This window comes from Bos indicus, chromosome 16 (genome assembly GCF_029378745.1).
Source record: "Bos indicus isolate NIAB-ARS_2022 breed Sahiwal x Tharparkar chromosome 16, NIAB-ARS_B.indTharparkar_mat_pri_1.0, whole genome shotgun sequence".
NCBI lineage: Eukaryota > Metazoa > Chordata > Mammalia > Artiodactyla > Bovidae > Bos > Bos indicus.
The window spans coordinates 72,012,530-72,030,740 of record NC_091775.1 but is presented as its reverse complement, the minus strand read 5'-3'; the positions used below and the strand labels follow the sequence as shown (position 1 = coordinate 72,030,740).

Genomic DNA, 18,211 nt, shown 5'->3' with positions numbered 1-18,211 from the left:
CTTTATCTGGTATTGTCTTGGAAACTCTCCAGCATAGAGTTTAGCCTTATATCCTCATTGAATCTACAGATCTCTCTATTACCTTTTACCACAACTGCCACTGTCTTGAGAGATTCAGCTTAAATTTTAGCTTGAACTTTTCATGCTCTGTTGAAAATGAAGCCAGTTCCTTTGGGAAGAGACAAAACAGCCGATTTATGGCTTGTTTCTCCCCCTTCCCCAGGCAAAATCTTGTGAGCCAGAGCTCTGGAGCTGGGAGTGGGGAAAATGGCATGCTTCTCTCTGAGGAACAACCCATTTTAGGAGCTGAATATGAGGTGGAGAGGGGGCAGGCGTCTGAGATTTTCTTGGCTTTCATCTTCCAGTATGGAACCACAACCTTACAGTCCAGGACTAAGGTAATTGGAGCCCCAGTGTTTTCAGTGGTTCTGCACCAAGAGTAGAGTCTTTGTCCCATGGATCGAGGTTGGGTAGAAGATCGGACTTCTACTCAGGTAGGAGAAGGACTTCTACCCTTCTTGACAACACTGGCCTGGGAGTTGACCTCAGCAACAGGTAGCTGTGGGCAGAATGAGAACTGCCAGCATTCTGCTCCACACCTGAAGAAAGCTGTCTGACTGGGAGCTGGAGGTAGAGGGATCCTTGGGTGTACCTCCCTGGAGTGGAATTTCTGCCTAGCTGAGCTGATAGGAGAAAGGGAGAAAGCTGTCTTGGTTCAGATACTAAGACTGGCTTTTCACTTCAGATATTCATAGATGCTCTTGGATAGATGATTCCTTATTTACTTTTCGCCTTAGGATCATTTCCAGAGGCTTTAAAAAGTTATTTTTAAAATGATTTTCATCAGTTTCACTGGAGAGCAGGTCTGTGGAGCTTTTAAGCTTGTCTTGCTAAAAGTTGATCTCCCTGTGGACTAAAAGATTTAGCTTCTTTTATAGTAATAATTTGTACCTTACAATTATCTAGAAATTCATAGCTTGCAGGTATATAATAATGCCAATAAATTTGAAAACTTAGAGGAGAGGAGTTGGGAAAACCCCTTGAAATAAACAAACAGCTTTCTCAAACTGACACAAGAAGAAACAAAAGTCTGAGTAAGTCTTACATCTATTTAACTGAGTTCTAATTAAAAACCCTGGCAAGGACAGTTCAAGAAAAGGTGATTACAGACCAATATCCCTTATGAACATAGATGGAAAAATCTTATACAGAAGATAAGTAAATTGAATTTAGCAGCATATAGATAATACATCATGATTATGTGGGATTTATGCCAGGAAGCTAAGGTTGGTTTACATTCAAAATGATTTGCTGAATAAATATTGATAGAATAAAAATGTCCTATTATTACTTCAGTACAAATAGAAAAGTAGAAAATTCCTTTTCTGTATAGTTAGCTTCTCTCTAGTACTTTTCCATGCAAATTCCAGCCATTCAAGAGGCTTGATCTGCAGTGTCTATTTAGCTCAGTCTATTTGGCTTTTGCTCTTTTGAACCTGTATTGTTTCTTCCTATACTGCAGTTACAGATAGAGCTGTTACAGTTGTGGAACTCACTCTCTTTTCCTTCTCTCAGGAATAGCAGTCCTGTACTACCTGTTTTCCAGCATCTGAAGACAGTTACCTCATGTATTTTGTCCAGTTTTTAGTAGTTTACTATAGGAAGATTGGTCTGCCAGAAACACAAGTCTTGCCCACACTTTTTGTCAACCTTATGCAATAAGTATGAAATGATATATGGCATTTCATACATAAACTCATATATATAGTTTATATATATTTACATTTTTCTCCTTAGCTAGTGTGGTTAAAAATCTTTTCTTCTTTATTGGTGCTTTGTGTTTCACATGCCTTTCTATAGGTTTATTTTCTTTATCTTACTGATTTATAGATTTTTTGTGTTTGTGTGTGCTGAATGCCATTCAGAGTTGGTTAGAAAACTCTAAATACTTTATAATTTTCCTATTCACATTTAGTTTTTTAGTTCTCTTGGAATTAAATGTATAAATAAGTGAGGGAATCTAACTTTTTAATATGAATAGCAAGTTGTCCTTGCATAATTTTGAAATTCCCCACTGACTTTTTAAAAAAAAAAAAACAACACCAATTTTATTGTAGATTAATCTTCTGTGTATGTGCACATGTTTGTAGGTGCCTTATTTCCCTGGCCAGTGGTCTTTTTGTCTATTCCTGCACAGTACCATTTAGTTTTAATTACCTTGTGTGATAAGATCACTGTTCCTTTCTTTGTCTTGAAAATCATCTTGGCTATTCTTGGTTGTTTATTTTTCCAGATGAATTGTGAGAGCAACTCTTCAAGTTCTAGCAAAACACCCTGTTGTAATCCAAAATGTATCTCTGTTATTTATGTCTTTGATATATTTCTTCAGAGTTTTATAATTTTTCTCATAAAAGTCATGTTTTGTTCTTTGTTAGATCTCTCAAATCACTTGCCCCTGGAACCAAGTCACCATATGATGAGGAAGTTTAAGCCGTATGGAGAGGTCACGTATGGGAGTTCTGGCACTAGCCCTAACTAGTCGTTCAGCCAGAGGCCAGAATCAACTATAAGACATATGAGTGATTGAGCCTTCATATGATCGCAGTCCCTAGTTTTCTAGTTTTTTTAGCTTGAGGTCTTAGATATCATGAACCAAAGATAAGTTGTCTGAATCTCTGACCCAGTGAAATTGTGAGAGATAATAATTATTATTGTTTTAAGCCTCTAAAGTTTGGGATAATTTGTTTATTAAGCAGTAGAAAATTGGGCTTCCCTGGTGGCTTAGAGGTAAAACGTCTGCCTGCAATGCGGGAGACCTGGGTTCAATCCCTGGTCGGGAAGATCCCCTGAAGAAGGAAATGACAGTCCACTCCAGTATTCTTGCCTGGAGAATCCCATGGATGGAGGAGCCTGGTGGGCTACAGTCCCTGGGGTTGCAAAGAGTCAGACACGACTAAGCGACTTCACTTCTTTCACTTTCAGTAGAAAATTAATACACTGGATACCATTCTGGTTATGATTTGGCTTCTCCTATAAGCAAGAGAGTTCCAGAAAAACATCTACTTCTGCTTTGTTGACTATGCCAAAGCCTTTGACTGTGTGGCTGACAACACTGGAAAATTCTTCAAGAGATGGGAATACCAGACCACCTGACCCACCTCCTGAGAAATCTATGTGCAGGTCAAGAAGCAACAGTTAGAACTGGACATAGAACAACAGACTGGTTCAAAATTGGGAAAGAAGTCCGTCAAAGCTGTATATTGTCACCCTGCTTATTTAACTTACATGCAGAGTACATCATGTGAAATGCTGGGCTGGATGAAGCACAGGCTGGAATCAAGATGGCCAGGAGAAATATCAATAACCTCAGATATGCAGATGACACCACCCTTATGGCAGAAAGCGAAGAGGAACTAAAGAGCCTCTTGATGAAAGTGAAAGAGGAAAGTGAAAAAGCTGGCTTAAAACTCATTCAAAAAACTAAGATTATGGCATCCAGTCCCATCACTTCATGGCAAATAGATGGGGAAACAATGGAAACAGTGACAGACTTTATTTTTTGGGGCTCCAAAATCACTGCAGACGATGACTGCAGCCATGAAATTAAAAGATGCTTGCTTCTCAGAAGAAAAGTTATGACTAACCTAGACAGCATATTCAAAAGAAGAGACATTACTTTGTCAACAAAGGTCTGCATAGTCAAAGCTATTGTTTTTCCAGTAGTCATGTATGGATGTGAGAGTTGGACCGTAAAGAAAGCTGAGCACTGAAGAATTGATGCTTTTGAAGTGTGGTCTTGAAGAAGACTCTTGAGAGTCCCTTGGACTGCAAGGAGATCCAACCAGTCAATTCTAAAGGAAATCAGTCCTGAATATTCATTGGAAGGACTGATGCTGAAGCTGAAACTGCAGTACTTTAGCCACTTGATGTGAAGAACTGACTCATTAGGAAAAACCCTGATGCTGGGAAAGATTGAAGGCAGGAGGAGAAGGGGGTGACAGAGGATGAGATGGTTGTATGGCATCCCCGACTCTATGGACATGAGTTTGAGCAAGCTCCAGGAGTTGGTGATAGACAGGGAAGCCTGGCGTGCTGCAGTCCATGGGTTCGCAAAGAGTCAGACATGACTGAATAACTGAACTGAACTGAACCTGATAGGTCTGCTTAAGGTTTAACTGGGCTTCCCTGGTGCCTCAGTGGTAAAGAATCTGCCTGCCAATGCAGGAGACGTGAGTTCAATCCCTGAATTGGGAAGATCCCCTGGAGGAAGAAACTGCCACCCACTCCAGTATTCTTGGCTGGGAAATCCCATGGACAGATACAGTACTTGGAATAATTTCTCATCCTAAGTTAATAAATTAGCATTTGTTACTATGTCATGAGCTTGGCTCATTTGTATTTTATGTGATAAGAAACCATGTATCTGCATGTATAAGGCCGAGGAATAAACTCATTGAAAATTCATCATGAACACCATGTTTCTTGAGAAACTGACCTTCTTCTCTTGAGAATGAATTAACATACCAATGTGGTTGAGATTGGAAGTTTTCATGTATTCCATGATACTTATATAGTCAGATACAACTTGTACTATGTTAAAAAACCTGAACTTGTCTTAAATACCTGTAAATTTGGTGGTACGGTCTTTATAGGTTTCATAAACTGACACCAAAGAATACAGTGTAAAACTTCCTTACATTTTTCTAAAGACTGTAATTTACTTCAAAAACTCCTTAAAAGTTCACTAATATCAAATGAGTCAGGTGATCAGCTAGGTTCTGTACTTAACTACATAGGTGTTACTTTTTTCTCAAATAGTTTATTCTGTGAACCTTGAGATATCTTGTGACTCCAGCAAGAATCCACCTTGGAAGTCATGTTGCATCACTTCCGCAGTATTCACTCTGTTCCCTGGAAGCAAGTCTCTTTAGTCCAGCCCACATTGACGGCAAGAGAAGTAGACTCCACCTTCTGAAGAAAGGAGTATCAAATAGTTTGTGGACAAATTTTAGAACTACTGCGCTTGATAGTTTGCAGTAGTTCTAGGCTTCCCTGGTGGCTCAGACGGTAAAGAATCTGCCTGCATTGCAGGAGACTTGAATTCTATCCTGGGTCAGGAAGATCCCCTGGAGAAGGAAATGGCATCCCACTCCAGTATTCTTGCCTGGAGAATCCCATAGACAGAGAAGCCTGGTGGGCTATAGTCTGTGGGGTTGTAAGAGTCCAACACAACTGAGAGACTTAACGCTTAACAGTCCACTTGATAAGCTTGAAATTAGTACAAAGGAAGTTTTATAAATTAATGATATTACGCTTAACGTATCCTGATTCTCTGTCTCACAGTACAGGGTATAGTTGTGTTTAATGGTCCTGGTAGACTTAAAATCCTTTGACTAAAGTTTTTTACTGCAAGAGGAGAGAGTAGGATGAATTGAGAAAGCAGCATGGACATATATACAGTAACATGTTTAAAATAGGTAAATAGTAGGAAGCTACTGTATAGCACAGGGAGCTCAGCTCAGTGCTTTTTGATGACCTAGAGGGGTGGGAGAGAGGCTCAAGAGGAAGGGGATATATGTATACTTGGAGATGATTCATGCTGTTTGTACAGCAGAAACTAACACAGCCTTGTAAAGCAGTTATCCTCCCAATTAAAAATTTTACAAATAAAGTTTTTTACTCATTGAGTAGTGTTTGCATGGGCACTGTCTTTACTTGCTTCTAAAGAAAATGAAGAAATAATGATGGGAAAGTGCATTCCAGCCAGTACATGTGCAGACGGGCCACCTGGGGAACTTGGAACTGTCAGCATGAATGGAACTTAGGATGTAAAGGGGGAATGTTGGTAAGTGAAGTTGGAAAGGTAGTGCCCCTCAGTTTCTCCTTCTCTCCTTTCACCCTCAGCTTTTGTCATCTTTACATTTTTAAGGTTAATATTTTCTATGGCCATAATTTCTTTTGCATTTCTTTTCCGTGGGGATGGTCTTGATCCCTGTCTCCTGTACAGTGTCATGAACCTCATTCCATAGCTCATCAGGCACTCTTATCTATCAGATCTAGGCCCTTAAATCTATTTCTCACTTCCACTGTATAATCATAAGGGATTTGATTTAGGTCATAACCTGAATGGTCTACTGGTTTTCCCTACTTTCTTCAATTTAAGTCTGAATTTGGCAATAAGGAGTTCATGGTCTGAGCCACAGTCAGCTCCTGGTCTTGTTTTTGCTGACTGTATAGAGCTTCTCCATCTTTGGCTGCAAAGAATATAATCAATCTGATTTCGGTGTTGACCATCTGGTGATGTCCATGTATAGAGTCTTCTCTTGTGTTGTTGGAAGAGGGTGTTTGTTATGACCAGTGCATTTTCCTGGCAAAACTCTTATTAGTCTTTGCCCTGCTTGATTCCGTATTCCAAGGCCAAATTTACCTGTTACTCCAGGTGTTTCTTGACTTCCTACTTTTGCATTCCAGTCCCCTATAATGAAAAGGACATCTTTTTTGGGTGTTAGTTCTAAAAGGTCTTGTAGGTCTTCATAGAACCGTTCAACTTCAGCTTCTTCAGCGTTAGTGGTTGGGGCATAGACTTGGATTACTGTGATATTGAATGGTTTGCCTTGGAAACGAACAGAGATCATTCTGTCTTTGAGATTGCATCCAAGTACTGCATTTCGGACTCTTTTGTTGACCATGATGGCTACTCCATTTCTTCTGAGGGATTCCTGCCCGCAGTAGTAGATATAATGGTCATCTGAGTTAAATTCACCCATTCCAGTCCATTTTAGTTCGCTGATTCCTAGAATGTCGACATTCACTCTTGCCATCTCTTGTTTGACCGCTTCCAATTTGCCTTGATTCATTGACCTGACATTCCAGGTTCCTATGCAATATTGCTCTTTACAGCATCGGACCTTGCTTCTATCACCAGTCACATCCACAACTGGGTATTGTTTTTGCTTTGGCTCCATCCCTTCATTCTTTCTGGAGTTATTTCTCCACTGATCTCCAGTAGCATATTGGGCACCTACTGACCTGGGGAGTTTCTCTTTCAGTATCTTATCATTTTGCCTTTTCATACTGTTCATGGGGTTCTCAAGGCAAGAATACTGAAGTGGTTTGCCATTCCCTTCTCCAGTGGACCACATTCTGTCAGATCTCTCCACCATGACCCGCCCGTCTTGGGTTGCCCCACGGGCATGGCTTAATTTCACTGAGTTAGACAAGGCTGTGGTCCTAGTGTGATTAGATTGACTAGTTTTCTGTGAGTATGGTTTCAGTGTGTGTGCCCTCTGATGCCCTCTTGCAACACCTACCATCTTTCTTGGGTTTCTCTTACCCTGGGCGTGGGGTATCTCTTCACGGCTGGTCCAGCAAAGTGCAGCCATTGCTCCTTATCTTGGACGAAGGGTATCTCCTCACCGATGGACAGGGAGGCCGGCGTGCTGCGATTCATGGGGTCTCAAAGAGTCGGACATGACTGAGCGACTGATCTGATCTGATCTGATGGCCATAATTAAGTTTTATGTGAATTGTTAATTATAAAAGTTGAAAGCCAGTGGGCAGGGTTTACGTGTGACTGCATAGGCTCCAGAGCTGCATAATATATTTCCTTTCTTGTTTAGTTTTTTTAAGTATTTCCTGGAATTTCTAATTGTCTATTTTTTTCCCACCTTTAACATACTCTCAGTTTTTTCCTCCAAATCTCCATGTGATAAGATACCCTAATTATTCTGCTTTAGAGACCAGTTTCTTAGGGCCTTCTTTCCTCCTGCTCTAAACTGATCCAGTTTTTCTCTAGGTCTGCTTTTCTTGAATTTCCATAATTCCTGGATTCCATTCCTTTCCCTTTCTCCCTATTGCTCCGTCATGTCCTCAGAATTTCCTATAAAAGGTTGTTTGAGGGTGCTAAGTTTTCCAAGTAGTTGCGTGTCTGAAAGCACCGTTTTTGAACCTGTATCCTATTTCTGCTTTGTTGACTATGCTAAAGCCTTTGACTGTGTGGATCACAATAAACTGGAAAATTCTGAAAGAGATGGGAATACCAGACCACCTGATCTGCCTCTTGAGAAACCCATATGCAGGTCAGGAAGCAACAGTTAGAACTGGTCATGGGACAACAGACTGGTTCCAAATAGGAAAAGGAGTACGTCAAGACTGTGTATTGTCACCCTGCTTATTTAACTTATGTGCAGAGTACATCATGAGAAACACTGGGCTGGAAGAAGCACAAGCTAGAATCAAGACTGCCGGCAGAAATATCAATAACCTCAGATATGCAGACGACACCACCCTTATGGCAGAAAGTGAAGAAGAACTAAAAAGCCTCTTGATGAAAGTGAAAGAGGAGAGTGAAAAAGTTAGCCTCAAGCTCAACATTCAGAAAACGAAGATCATGGCATCTGGTCCCATCCCTTCATGGGAAATAGATGGGGAAACAGTGTCAGACTTTATTTTTGGGGGCTCCAAATCACTGCACATTTTGGAGCAGTGATTGCATCCATGGAATTAAAAGACGCTTACTCCTTGGAAGGAAAGTTATGACCAACCTAGATAGCATATTGAAAAGCAGAGACATTACTTTGCCAACAAAGGTCCGTCTAGTCATATGGTTTTTCCAGTGGTCATGTATGGATGTGAGAGTTGGACTGTGAAGAAAGCTGAGCGCCGAAGAATTGATGCTTTTGAACTGTGGTGTTGGAGAAGACCCTTGAGAGTCCCTTGGACTGCAAGATCCAACCAGTCCATCCTAAAGGAGATTGGTCCTGGGTATTCATTGGAAGGACTGATGCTGAAGCTGAAACTCCAGTACTTTGGCCACCTCATGCGAAGAGTTGACTCATAGGAAAAGACCCTGATGCTGGGAGGGATTGGGGGCAGGAGGAGAAGGAGATGACAGAGGATGAGATGGTTGGATGGCATCACTGACTTGATGGACATGAGTTTGAGTGAAGTCCAGGAGTTGGTGATGGACAGAGAGGCCTGGTGTGCTGCAATTCGTGGGGTCACAAAGAGACGGACACGACTGAGAGACTGAACTGACTGAACCTTGTTATCAATATCAGAGGTATTTTGAAGCGATGATGATAAGTATGAATATATTGGTATTTCAAGTCTGTTACATTGGCCTAGTAAAAATAGCCAAGGAAAAACAATATGTGACCTTACCACCTGAAAGTACTACATTGCCATATTGAAACACCACTGAGTATGCTTCATTTGCAAGCATGCTTGTAATGGGGAAACTGAAGTATAAAGTCGTCAGTGTAGACACTGTCAGTACTTTTTACATTTAGTGAACAAAATTATTATACATTCTTTTTCTCACAAATTACTTTTTATTCATATTTATGAAATACAGCCAAGCTATAGTCTTATTTTTCAGCTTATTGAAATACATTTTTTGTCTCCTTTTCTTATGAGAATATTCTGAAAATTGATGTTTCAGAAAGATCCCTAAGAGTTAGGCTATATTAAACATCTATTTTATAATTTTTTAATGATGAAACCATTGATCTTTTCTTACTAGGATAACCATTATAAAAACTTGACTGATATAAAAATGTTATGTGTCTTGAACCTAGAAGTAGGCCAACCAATAGTAGATGACAGGAGCATCCTCTCTTCTCTCACTTAACCTTTTACAATCTGATCAACTCCTCCACCATTGTTTTACCTTAGCTTCTAAGAGACTCAACGCAGAGTGCTTAAATACAACAGTCAGATAACTTGTATAGCTTTCCTGCTTTTAATTAATCCTGATTTTATTTTTAATTGTTCTGTTCATATTTAATCTTGTAAGCACTCTCAAATTCTTTTTGACTCCAGGTTATATTTTTTAAGGTTTTGTATCTTGCCTTCTTCAGCGATCAATGCAAAGAAATAGAGGAAAACAACAGAATGGGAAAGACTAGAGATCTCTTCAAGAAAATCAGAGATACCAAAGGAACATTTCATGCAAAGATGGGCTCGATAAAGGACAGAAATGGTATGGACCTAACAGAAGCAGAAGATATTAAGAAGAGATGGCAAGACTACACAGAAGAACTGTACAAAAAAGATCGTCATGACCCAGATAATCACGATGGTGTGATCACTCACCTAGAGCCAGACATCCTGGAATGTGAAGTCAAGTGGGCCTTAGAAAGCATCACGACAAACAAAGCTAGTGGAGGTGATAGAATTCCAGTTGAGCTATTCCAAATCCTGAAAGACGATGGTGTGACAGTGCTGTGCTCAATATGCCAGCAAATTTGGAAAACTCAGCAGTGGCCACAGGACTGGAAAAGGTCAGTTTTCATTCCAATCCCAAAGAAAGGCAATGCCAAAGAATGCTCAAACTACCGTACAATTGCAGTCATCTCACACGCTAGTAAAGTAATGCTCAAAATTCTCCAAGTCAGGCTTCAGCAATATGCTAACCGTGAACTTCCTGACATTCAAGCTGGTTTTAGAAAAGGCAGAGGAACCAGAGATCAAATTCCCAACATCTGCTGGATCATGGAAAAAGCAAGAGAGTTCCAGAAAAACATCTATTTCTGCTTTATTGACTATGCCAAAGCCTTTGACTGTGTGGATCACAGTAAACTGTGGAAAATTCTGAAAGAGATGGGAATACCAGACCACCTGATCTGCCTCTTGAGAAATTTGTATGCAGGTCAGGAAGCAACAGTTAGAACTGGACATGGGACAACAGACTGGTTCCAAATAGGAAAAGGAGTACGTCAAGGCTGTATATTGTAACCCTGCTTATTTAACTTATATGCAGAGTACATCATGAGAAACGCTGGGCTGGAAGAAGCACAAGCTGGAATCAAGACTGCCGGGAGAAAAATCAACAACCTCAGATATGCAGATGATGCCACCCTTATGGCAGAAAGTGAAGAGGAACTCAAAAGCCTCTTGATGAAAGTGAAAGAGGAGAGTGAAAAAGTTGGCTTAAAGCTCAACATTCAGAAAACAAAGATCATGGCATCTGGTCCCATCCCTTCATGGGAAATAGATGGGGAAACAGTGGAAACAGTGTCAGACTTTATTTTTGGGGGCTCCAAAATCACTGCAGATGGTGATTGCAGCCATGAAATTAAAAGACGCTTACTCCTTGGAAGGAAAGTTATGACCGACCTAGATAGCATATTGAAAAGCAGAGACATTACTTTGCCAGCAAAGGTTCGTCTAGTCAAGGCTATGGTTTTTCCAGTGGTCATGTATGGATGTGAGAGTTGGACTGTGAAGAAGGCTGAGGGCCAAAGAATTGATGCTTTTGAACTGTGGTGTTGGAGAAGACTCTTGAGAGTCCCTTGGACTGCAAGGAGATCCAACCAGTCCATCCTAAAGGAGATCAGCCCTAGGATTTCTTTGGAAGGAATGATGCTAAAGCTGAAACTCCAGTACTTTGGCCACCTCATGCGAAGAGTTGACTCATTGGAAAAGACCCTGATGCTGGGAAAGATTGAGGGCAGGAGGAGAAGGGGATGACAGAGGATGAGATGGTTGGATGGGATCACTGACTCGACGGATGTGAGTCTCAGTGAACTCTAGGAGTTGGTGATGGACAGGGAGGCCTGGCGTGCTCGATTCATGGGGTCGCAAAGAGTCGGACATGACTGAGCGACTGATCTGATCTGATCTGATCTTGCCTTTTCAACTTGCTTCTAAGCTCTTGAAGACAGGAAATCATCTCTAACTTTCAAAAGTAGCTTCAATGGACTGTTTTGAAGTTAAATAAATAGACATAGGAAACACTTAGAATTGTATTTGGCATGAAGGAAATGCTAATGTTAGCAGCATTATGTTTTATTATGTTCAGACTACTTTATAGAACATGTACTTATAGGAGGTATTTAGGTAAGAAAAGATTTTTCTGTTCCTCAATACTTAACAAAAATTTGAGGACTGGACATTTGTGTTTTAACTCAGTGCCAAATGAGTTGAAATGTTAACTGCTTTCTAAATATATCTAATGTTTGGTAAAATCCAAAGGTGACCTCTTCCATCCAAATATTAGGTAATGCTGGGACATAATTCTGGAGGAGAAAGCAACTTGAAAGAAGTCTTTAGGCTAAGTAGCACATTACGGAATTGAGAAGCTATGAAAAACATTAATTTATTCTCAGAGGAGGCTGAAGAGATAGGTGCCCAGAAAAAGAAACTTACTTTTTATATGTAACATGTTCCTGAATCTACTATTTGCTAGTCTTGAAGATCATATTGTGTCTTTGAACGTGTTAGCTGTAGGCTACTAGCCTGTCGTGTAAGAGAACCCCATGGACTTTAGCCCACTAGGCTCCTCTGTCCATGGAATTTCCCAGGCAGGAATACTGGAGTGTGTTGCCATTTCCTTCTACAGGGGATCTTCCTGACCCAGGGATTCAACTCGCGACTCCTGCATTGGCCAGTGGATTCTTTAGCACTGGGGGAAAAAACCTGGGAAACCCCCTATATATCCCATGTTAGTAGTAAAAGAGATGAAAAGGAAAGCCTGCTCAGTGAATGATCCTTGCCCTTGAGGAACCGTCTCTGAGTTGGGAAGATCCCTTGGAGGAGGGCACTGGTAGGTGGTGGTGGTTGTTTAGTCTCTAAGTCATGTCTGACTCTCTTGCGACCCCATGGACTGTAGCCCGCCAGGCTCTTCTGTCCATGAAATTTTCCAGGCAAGAATACTGGAGTGGGTTGCCATTTCCTACTCCAGGAAATCTTCCCAACCAGGAATTGAACCCATGTCTCTTGAGTCTCCTGTGTTAGCTGGCGGATTCTTTACCACCACATCATGTGGGGAGCCCTAGGATGTCACGGCTGTAGTCTAAATGATCAATGTGTGAGTCATTAAAGTGGCAGAGGGAGTGACAAGAAGAGGATAGATTCCAGATAAAAAATGGAATCAATAATACTTAATGATTGATTATGGTAGTGAGATAGGAGGAAGGTAAAATTTCATTCCTGGCATGAATAATGGGATTATATGGTAAATTTCTCACTAGGCTTTTGAGAGAAATTTTACTTTATGTATGTGAATAGCTTCTGCAAAATAGTAAACATATGAAGGTAACTTCTGAGTAGGTCATTTCTAAGTTTCTCTCTATTTTTATTTATAGATGCCACCTCAAATGAACAGCAAGAGCTTTTCTGTCAGAAGTTGCAGCAGTGTTGCATACTGTTTGATTTCATGGACTCTGTTTCAGACTTGAAGAGCAAAGAAATTAAAAGAGCAACATTGAATGAACTGGTTGAGTATGTTTCAACTAATCGTGGTGTAATTGTTGAATCAGCGTATTCTGATATAGTAAAAATGGTAAGCTTCTAGACTTAAGTTCCTCAGATTTATATAAATTCAAGTAAGATCTGAGGTGTAATTACAATTTAATGAGATTGATTTTTAGTAAATGTACAGTAGTTGATGTACTCAAAAGAATGTTTTTTAAAATAGTCCGTTTGAAAGATTATCCATTCCAGTGATGCTGTCATTGCTTTATGATAGTTTGGGAATTCAGTAGCCACAATGACTGGTGGCTACCACATTGGAGTGTGTGGATCTAGAACTTAGGAGAAAGATGTAAGCTCAAGATTATATGGGTTGGTAGGTAATTAATGTCATGCAGCTGAATAGAGAAAGAATAGCTAAAGGGCGAAGAAAAGACTAATGAAAAAATACGGGGCTCTCCACATCTCAGAAATGGATCAGGGAGTCAAATATAGACCATTCTTATTTAGGACATTTTGATATCATATATGTAGCTTCTATAGCACTGAATTTTAATCAAAACTCAGGACCTTTAAATGATATAAACAAACATTTGAAATATCTGATGCGAAAAAAAAAAAAAACTATTGAAGAAAGATTGTTCAGGGTACTGTTTATTAATTATTTAACCATATTCTTCAAACTGTAGAAATTTGTTTAGGACGTATGATTTTTGTATTTTAGTGCATAACAAAATATAGAAAAATTCATTTGGAATAATTAGAGTCACCAGGCACACAGTTTAAACTTGTGTTGGTTGTGGAAGGTTCCACAGAGTCAGACATGACTGAGCTACTAACACACAGAAAGTTATAGCAAGTATGATCTAAACTAAGTCATACTCTTTGCATTGGTCACTTAAGGCTTTCTTATCTCGCCTTGCTATTCTCTGGAACTCTGCATTCAGTTGGGTATATCTTTCCCTTTCTCCTTTGCCTTTTGCTTCTCTTTTCTCAGCTATTTATTAGGCCTCCTCAGACAGCCACTTTGTCTTCTGGCATTTCTTTTTCTTGGGGATGGTTTTGGTCATCACCTCCTGTACAGTGTTATGAACTTTCATCCATAGTTCTTTGTGCAGTCTGTCTACCAGATCTAGTCCCTTGCATCTATTCGTTACCTCCACTGTATAATCACAAGGGATTTGATTTAGGTCATACCTGAATGGCCTAGTGGTTTTCCTTACTTTCTTCAATTTAAGCCTAAATTTTGCAATAAGGAGCTGAAGATCTGAGCCACAGTCAGCTCCAAGTCTTGTTTTTGCTGACCATATAGAACTTTTCTGTCTTTGTCTGCAAAGAATATAATCAGTCTGATTTCGATACTGGCTATCTGGTGATGTCCATGTGTAGAGTCATCTCTTATGTTGTTGCAAGAGGGTGTTTTGCCAACATATGCTGGGTCATAGAAAAAGTAAGGGAATTCCAAAGAAAAGTCTACTTCTGCTTCATTGACTATGCTGAAGCCTTTGACTATGTGGATCACAACAAACTGTGGAATATTCTTAATGACATGGGAATCCCAGACCATATTACCTGCTTCCAGAGAAACCTGTATGCAGGTCAAGAAGCAGCAGTTAGAACTGGACATGGAACAACGAACTGGTTCAAAATCGGGAAAGGCTGTATGTTGTCACCCTGCTTATTTAACTTACATGCAAAGTATTTCATGTGAAATGCTGGGCTGGATGAATCACAAGCTGGAATCAAGATTGCAGAGATAAATATATCAACAGCTTCAGATATGCAGATAATACCACTTTAATGGCAGAAAGTGAAGAGCAACTAATGAGCCTCCTGATGAAGGTGAAAGAGGAAAGTGAAAAGGCTGGCTTAAAACTCAACATTCTGAAAACTAAGATTATGGCATCTGCTCCTATCACTTCATGGCAAATAGATGGGGAAACAATGCAAACAGTGACAGACTTTATTTTCTTGGGTTCCAAAATCACTGCAGATGGTGACTGCAGCCTGAAATTAAAGGATGCTTGCTCCTTAGAAGAAAAACTATGACCAACCTAGACAGCATATTGAAAAGCAGAGACATTACTTTGCCAACAAAGGTCCATCTAGTCAAAGCTATGGTTTTTCCAGTAGTCATGTACCGAGGTGAGAGTTGGACCATAAAGAAGGCTGAGTGTCGAAGAATTGACAGTTTTGAACTATGGTGTTGGAGGATCAAACCAGTCAATGCTATAGGAAATCAGCCCTGAATCTTCATTGGAAGGACTGATGCTGAAGTTCCAATACTTTAGCCACCTGATGCGAAGAGCTGACTCGTTGGAAAGGACCCTGATCCTGGGAAAGATTAAGGACAAGAGAAGAAGGGGGTGACAGAGGATGAGATGGTTAGAATGCATCACTAATAGCCATGAGTTTGAGCAAGCTCCAGGAGATGCTGAAGGACAGAGAAGCCTGGTGTGCTGCAGTCTATGGGGTTGCAAAGAGTCAGACATGACTTAGCTACTGGGCAACAACAAAATAAGCTATATGTATATATTTGAGTCAAATTATTCTGTAATTTGCCATATGTTAATAAATTCTGGGATTTAATTCATTTTCCCAAGCAAAAGGTATGTTTTTTGTCTTAAAAAAACTTTTTTTTTTAACTTCTGGGTACTTCATTTCTAGTTAAGAAGCCTACTCACTTAGTTCTTTAAAGCTTTTTGGTGTATTTGGGATACACAGTTAATTTTACTGGTGGCTACAAGTATACTTTTTCTTTTACTACCAACAATAATAAGTATGATTTCAAAGGCAAATTATGCCCTTCTATGGGATATATTCCCTTTTTGAGTTCTAGCTATGACTTTCGGCCACTTGTTGTGAAATTGATATCTATTAAACTATCTATTGGCTCTTCCCCATATATAGGTTTTGAGTTTTAGCAAATCAAATTTTAGATTTTTACTTTCTAAGTCTTATGGGTTGTGCGTGTGTGCATGCTAAGTCAGTTTAGTTGTGTCCAACTCTTTGCAACCTTGTGGACTGTAGCCTGCCAAGCTCCTCTATCCAAGGGATTCTCCAGGCAAGAATACTGGAATGGTTTCCATGCCCCCTCCAGGGTATCTTCCCAACCCAGAGATAGAACCCACATCCCCTGTGTCTACTGCATTGCAGGCATATTCTTTGCTGCCGAGCTACTGGGGAAGCCCCTTATAGTAATTGACAGTTAACAGTTATTTGGCATACCATAAATGCCACTTCATAAGAATGGTTGCGAATTTGCTTATACCACCAAACAACCATAGTTCATCAGATCGAGTTCCTTAAATCAAGACAATCCCCATGGAAAAGAAATGCAAAAAAGCAAAATGGCTGTCTGAGGAGGCCTTACAAATAGCTGTGAAAAGAAGAGAAGCGAAAAGCAAAGGAGAAAAGGAAAGATAAAAGCATCTGAATGCAGAGTTCCAAAGAATAGCAAAGAGAGATAAGAAAGCCTTCCTCAGCGATCAATGCAAAGAAATAGAGGAAAACAACAGAATGGGAAAGACTAAAGATCTCTTCAAGAAAATTAGAGATACCAAGGGAACATTTCATGCAAAGATGGGCACGATGACGACAGAAATGGTATGGACCTAACAGCAGCAGAAGATATTAAGAAGAGGTGGCAAGAATACACAGAAGAACTGTACAAAAAAGGTCTTCATGACCCAGATAATCACGATGGTGTGATCACTCACCTAGAGCCAGACATCCTGGAATGTGAAGTCAAGTGGGCCTGAGAAAGCATCACGACAAACAAAGCTAGTGGAGGTGATGGAATTCCAGTTGAGCTATTTCAAATCCTGAAAGATGATGGTGTGAAAGTGCTGCACTCAATATGCCAGCAAATTTGGAAAACTCAGCAGTGGCCACAGGACTGGAAAAGGTCAGTTTTCATTCCAATCCCAAAGAAAGTCAATGCCAAAGAATGCTCAAACTACCACACAGTTGTACTCATCTCACACGTGAGTAAAGTAATGTTCAAAATTCTCCAAGCCAGGCTTCAGCAATACGTGAACTGTGAACTTCTGATGTTCAAGCTGGTTTTAGAAAAGGCAGAGGAACCAGAGATCAAATTCCCAACATCCGCTGGATCATGGAAAAAGCAAGAGAGTTCCAGAAAAACATCTATATCTGCTTTATTGACTATGCCAAAGCCTTTGACTCTGTGGATAACAGTAAACTGTGGAAAATTCTGAAAGAGATGGGAATACCAGACCACCTGACCTGCCTCTTGAGAAACCCATATGCAGGTCAGGAAGCAACAGTTAGAACTGGTCATGGGACAACAGACTGGTTCCAGATAGGAAAAGGAGTACATCAAGGCTGTATATTGTCACTCTGCTTATTTAACTTATATGCAGAGTACATCATGAGAAACGCTGGACTGGAAGAAGCACAAGCTGGAATCAAGATTGCCAGGAGAAATATCAATAACCTCAGATACGCAGATGACACCACCCTTATGGCAGAAAGTGAAGAGGAACTCAAAAGCCTCTTGATGAAAGTGAAAGAGGAGAGTGAAAAAGTTGGCTTAAAGCTCAACATTCAGAAAACAAAGATCATGGCATCTGGTCCCATCCCTTCATGGGAAATAGATGGGGAAACAGTGGAAACAGTGTCAGACTTTATTTTTGGGGGCTCCAAAATCACTGCAGATGGTGATTGTAGCCATGAAATTAAAAGACACTTACTCCTTGGAAGGAAAGTTATGACCGACCTAGATAGCATATTGAAAAGCAGAGACATTACTTTGCCAACAAAGGCAAAGTCATATGGTTTTTCCAGTGGTCATGTATGGATGTGAGAGTTGGACTGCGAAGAAAGCTGAGCGCTGAAGAAGTGATGCTTTTGAACTATGGTGCTGGAGAAGATTCTTGAGAGTCCCTTGGACTGCAAGGAGATCCAACCAGTCCATCTTAAAGGAGATCAGTCCTGGGTGTTCACTGGAAGGACTGATGCTAAAGCTCCAATACTTTGGCCACCTCATGCGAAG

General features: G+C 40.3%; 1 protein-coding gene across 1 annotated transcript in view; it reads left to right on the top strand.

The window, feature by feature from the left end:
- Nucleotides 1-18,211, top strand: part of PPP2R5A (protein phosphatase 2 regulatory subunit B'alpha) — a 71,684-nt gene that overhangs the window by 19,058 nt on the left and 34,415 nt on the right. The window contains exon 2 of the mRNA XM_019976468.2: nt 13,089-13,285. Within this exon, the coding sequence (XP_019832027.2) occupies nt 13,089-13,285 (197 nt within the window). The remainder of the gene's footprint in view (nt 1-13,088; nt 13,286-18,211) is intronic.